General features: G+C 41.5%; 1 protein-coding gene across 1 annotated transcript; it reads right to left on the reverse strand.

The window, feature by feature from the left end:
- Positions 1 to 3993: 3993 nt before the first annotated feature.
- On the reverse strand, positions 3994 to 5224 carry LOC122648469. The gene has a single exon (XM_043841675.1). The coding sequence runs from the start codon at positions 5191 to 5193 to the stop codon at positions 3994 to 3996; it is 1200 nt and encodes a 399-aa protein (XP_043697610.1). The 5' UTR covers positions 5194 to 5224.
- Positions 5225 to 5540: the final 316 nt, after the last annotated feature.

Below are 5540 nucleotides of genomic sequence, written 5' to 3' on the forward strand. Positions count from 1 at the left end.
CGGCCCACAACCCATCCCCCCTTTCTTACCCGATTCATATAATTGGGACTCCTTGCAAAGAGGTCGTCTTCTTCCTACAAAAAGATTTTATTCGTTCTTTTTGGGTAAATTAGGTCGCCTTCCTCCATGCTTTGTTGTTTTGTTGTCTTGCAGTTTTGCCTCTTTAAAATGACAGAAATATCCTCATTGATAATAAAACTGGTGCTGATCTCTCTTTTTTTTTTTTTTTTTTTTTTTTATACATGAGATTGGGTCAAACTTGTGTTGAATTGAGGTGCCATACTTGCCTTAGTGGTAAAAACCTCAACCATTGATCATGGAGATAGAAGGTATTAAATTGGGACAAATGCAGCTTTCAATTCAAAAAGTCCACTAAACAATTCCAAACCGTTTCAAAGTAGTTGTAAATATAGTTTTGTTACAAAAAAAAAATAATTTGTTGAATAGATTTTTTTTTTTAATCACGATTTAGAGTTGAGATCTTTAGGGGGGTGGGCTGCTCGGGAGCCACAAAATGTTGAGATTAAGATGAGATGACAAATATATGTTAAATAAATAATGGGTCCAGATGTTTAAGACCATGGGTGAAAAACTAAGATTGTGTTGAGTATGATTACTTAGAATACATTATTGACTTAGAATGCATTCCAAAAAGTAAATGTGATGTTCCTCGATGGTAAAAATTTATTTAGAATGATACGTCATAATAAGCTTCTCGGGTTAGTCCACCATTTTGAGTTGTGGATAGTTGGTTTTTGACCATGCAATGTTACTTGGTTTGAATGCAAATTTGACTTATGATCAGTTGGTTGAGGCTGAAACTTTACGAAAAAGTAGACATCAAGATCCACTGCTCATATGTCAAGTCCGTTTTGTTTGTGAACTTGTGTCAAATCTTATTATAATGAAATCTACCAAGTGGCAAAACAAAGCGTTGAAACTTTTTTTTTTTTTTTGGGTAAACCAAAGCGTTGAAACTTTGAGACTACAAAAAGAGTGTATGGAACGTCTCAGGGGTGCATAGACATGGATGGAGGGTAAATTATTAAATTTGACTGAATTTGACAATAGGTTGATTAGATCAGTTACTAAATATTCAAATGCCGATTAGACCAAACTTTTTAGTTCATAGTACGGGTGCCACGATGGTATGGAACGTCATTGATACTGATACGGATTAACCATTTCAATCGATTTTAATTAAAATTTTTTTTTTTATTATATCAGTCGATATCTATCGGAGCCATATTGATCGATAAATATGATATAGCTCTATCGATATCGATCACTAACAATACTGATACATATCATCCAATAAAACCTAAAGGACAAAGTTTCCTCCACTCGTAGAGATAGTTCACCCATCATCTTAGGGTTCACAAACCCCTCCTAGGGTTTTTGTACGTTCCAAAATACACTCCGATACCCATTCCCACCCTCTCCCACCCCCTCCCACCCCTCGATGAATGAGATCCCATTCACCATGAGTGGAGGGAAACTCAGTCCATACCTAAATCTTGATTAGGACCTACAAGCATTATTCAGTAAATGGAATCGACCTCTATTGATTTTGACTCCGAGTGAATCAAAATCAACTAGAATTGATTTGAACTCTAGAAATCAAGTATAATTGATCAATTCAAAACAATCAGAATAATAATCGAGATCAACAAATTATAATCTAATTCCACCAGAGTATGATTTGATTCCAAGCACGGGTATGTAGTAGAGAGGAGCTAGGGAGTCAAAGTTAGGGGTGTTAAAACTTGGCCTACACTATTAGACCTAATCTGAACTAACCGATTGAAGCTTGAGACCAAATCGATCGATTACTAAACATATCGGGCTCAAGCATCAATCGGCTATCGGCTGTTTCTTAGTGCAAGGTAGTGGCACTACCATCATGTGCCCAAAATTGAACGATAATTGATCGTTTGTAGCCCGATTAGCCCATCTAAGGATAATTCATACCTTGATTAGTAAATTAGCACATTAAAAACCTGATTACAACCGGATTACCTTGAGTCTCATGCCAAGACACATACGAGAGGCCTGATTACCTAAACAGATGAAAACCATTTGGTTTTTTATTTCATAAAAAAAAAAATTGTGTAGCTTTTTAATTGATGGGAACCGATTAACCTTAAACGCACTGGACGGTTGCGGGATCTCATTCTCGTATGAGGACCCACTTGAGTGGATTCCATGTGCGCCTATCAGCGTACGAGAATGAGAGCCGAACTCGTGGTCGTGTGGGATCAGAGGAAAGATTAGATGTTGAACGGCTTGTCGGGCTTAACTCTCGCAAGTAAAATGTGGCTGATGATGATGGTGGGCCCTCAGTTTTAAAACGACAGCTCATTAGAGATCACTATCCTCGTCACTCAGTTAAAACTCCACACGACTTTGCTACGTGTTTGATGTATCAATTCCACTCTGTCCTCTTTTCCATGACGTTACAGTTAACACGTCAATTCAGAGACCCATCGATCGCAAGTCATGGCCACTGCTTTGGTATCTTTAGAAAAGCAGAACCGAGACAACTGATTGAGACTTAAAGTCTACGCGTTGTTTGTGCAATTAATGGTTTTAGGGATTGGATTGGGATGGGAATGCAAGTTTGGCCCTGACGGCCTGAACCAATCCTGGTTTGTCGTGAGCTCGAACAGGGCCTAGGTTGAAATATCCTAGCCTTGAGGGCGGGTCAGGGTATGAAATTTCTAGTCAGTCAGGGTTAGGTCGGATCAGGGCTGAGGCCTCGGCTGAGCCCAGCTCGTCCCGACCCAACCCGACCTTGCTTTCTTCTTCTTCTTCTTCCTAGCTTGCCCAACCCACACATCTAGTCTGGCCAACCCATGCATGTCCCATTCTTAGCTTGGCCAGCCCACGCATCTCCCCCCCCCCCCTCCCCACAATAGTCAGGACCAATTAGGTTTAGCCCGGCCCGACCTTGAGGGTGGGTTAGGGTTGGATTTTTTTAGCCGTAAGTCATGACTGGGTTGGGCCTAGGCCCACCTACGAGGACTTGGGGTTGAGCTGGGGTTTTAAAAGGCCTGACTCAACCCGACTATGTTGTAACCCAAGTTTGGGATCAACTATATTGGTCGATCTGTATCAGTATCCTGATCGATTCTATATTTGTGCAACAATATGGACGTAAAAAGATTTAAAAAAAAAGAAAAAAAAAATCTATTAAGAAAATCATGGGCAAAACCATCCGATACCATGTCAATACCGTGATTTGCATCCGATCCCATATTGGTTTCGGGGTGACCAATCCGAGATCCAATATCGTGAACATAAACCATGTCCGCAACGGAGGTAAAAGATGCTGATCTGCTCGTCGATCCACGGAAATACACTATTTTTTATGTAGAGTGATTAGAGTGATGTCTATCCTATCAGTTCCAAACATTTGGGCCTCATTTTAAAACCCAAAATACGGCCCATGCTTGTGGATTAACTTGGGCCAGCTTCATGTGAAGGCCTGAAACTGGGGCAGGTTTCTCCCTTATGGGACATCTAAGGTGCTGGAAATAGTGCTAGCTTGTTGGCTATATCTACCGGGCATGCGCAGAAGCTTGGTTTATGCTCTAAAGAAGTAACATGTGAATGTAATCATCTAATAGTCATGTCTCAATTTCCAATCCAATCTAACTAGCACTCGAAAATCCTTCCATAACATAGGTACATAATTGTTGGTCCTGCCCCAGATCCCGGCTCGGCAGTCTCTGTGGCATGATGGGGGGGGGGGGGGGTGTGGGGTTTACGGTTTAACTATTTTAAGTAAAAAATTACGCCTTCACTAACAGCTATAACTTTTGGTGCAACGGTAAACGTATGAAACCAAAGAAAGTAAGAGACAAGATTTAATTGGGGTGAGAAAAATCGAAATTTTCTCGCTCTCCCCCCAAGTTTTGCTGTGCCGGCCGCTTATGGTTGATGCTGAAACCTCGAATAAAATACGAAATTGAAAATGATGGCTTCCTCTTATTAGCTTTTCTTTCCGTCACCGCCACCGTGTAAGTAAGTCTTCTTTCTTCTCTCGTCGGCGTTGACAAATAAACAGATCACAAAGAAGCAGACCGCATAGATTCCCTGAACTTTCCAGTTAGTCTTGGGAGGTTGATGCAGCACCGCCCTATGAAAAACAGTCACGTAATAATGGAAGCCCACTGCGAACCCTACCATTGTCTGGCCCAGGCCCAGCAACTTCGAGCCCAGCCCATTCTCAGTCGAAAACACGACCACCAGGTACATGAGCAGCAGAAGCACATACAACACGTACCCTAGCGTCTGCAACACCTGCAAGCACACATAGCTCGACAGAGAAGTTGCGTAGAAGAACTTCAATGGCTCCAACCCCGTCACCAGAGAAGACAAGGAAAGGGTCAAGAAGTAGATCGACAAGTAGACCTGAATGAAGATCAGTAACTTCTGGAGAGAGAAGTAAGCTTTGATTCGATTAAATACGAGAGATACGAGAAGGAAAGGGACTATAATGAAGATACAGGCCAGTATCGAAGCTATCGTGGGTGCGTATTTGTTTCCCACAAAGGGTTTGAACCCTTTAGTGAGATAAGCTTTGGAAATTGTTGAGATCCTCTGCAGATCTGGTATTAATGCTTGATGGAATTTCGAGGGCAAGTCTCTCAATTCTGAGATTATATCCTCCTCCTCGTCTTCTTGATCCATCCAATAGGATTTCGTGGGTTTCTGAATCTTCTTCTGCTGCTGGCTCTTGGATTTGGATTCACTGGTTTGTTTCTTTGAAGAAGAAGAAGAAGAAGAAGAAGAGCTTTCGGATTTGGGCTCAATGATGGATTGCTTCTTGTCCGAGGTTTTGGATTTAGACTCGCTGGATTTCTTGGTGACAATGAGTTGGGAAGTTTTGTTCTTGTGAGCACTGGGTTTGAGTAGATCTGAGGATTTCTTGAGGGTATTCTTTGTCGAATTCGTGGCGATTTTGGGTTTGATGAGTTTGGTTTTTTTTTTGGTGGATAGATCGAACTTCTTCTTAGTCTGGTCTTCTTCTTGTTCTTCCTCCATCTCTAGCATTCGCCTTCCACCCAGAAAGCTTTTATTTTGAGGATCAGTTTCTGACAGGGTACTCACTAGAATGCCAGAGAAGAAGAAGAAAACAAGGTAAAGAAGAAGCAGATTTCTGAAGCTGAAGTACTGAAGTGAAGCCATTTGGGATACGGATACTGGGTTTTGTCTTTTAGATCTGATGAGAAACTATAGGATATTTATACGGCTAGAACTGGATCTGGGTTCTCCCCTCCTTGGTGGAGTGGAGTAGAGTGGCGTGGAGAGAGAGAGAGAGAGAGAGAGAGAGTTGAGCAGGGAAGGGAAGTAGGAGTGGAAGAGATCTAGAGTTTTTATTTTATTTTATTTTAGTTGTATGTGAAATGAAGCTGTGAAGGTGAAGCAATGGGGTAATTTAATGAGTGAGATTACCGGGGAAAAAAACAAAGATAATGAGATTAGTGAAGCTTAAGTGGTGGGGTGGCTATTAGGAAGAGGAGACTTTGACGCGG

The sequence above is a fragment of the Telopea speciosissima genome, chromosome 1 (genome assembly GCF_018873765.1).
Source record: "Telopea speciosissima isolate NSW1024214 ecotype Mountain lineage chromosome 1, Tspe_v1, whole genome shotgun sequence".
NCBI lineage: Eukaryota > Viridiplantae > Streptophyta > Magnoliopsida > Proteales > Proteaceae > Telopea > Telopea speciosissima.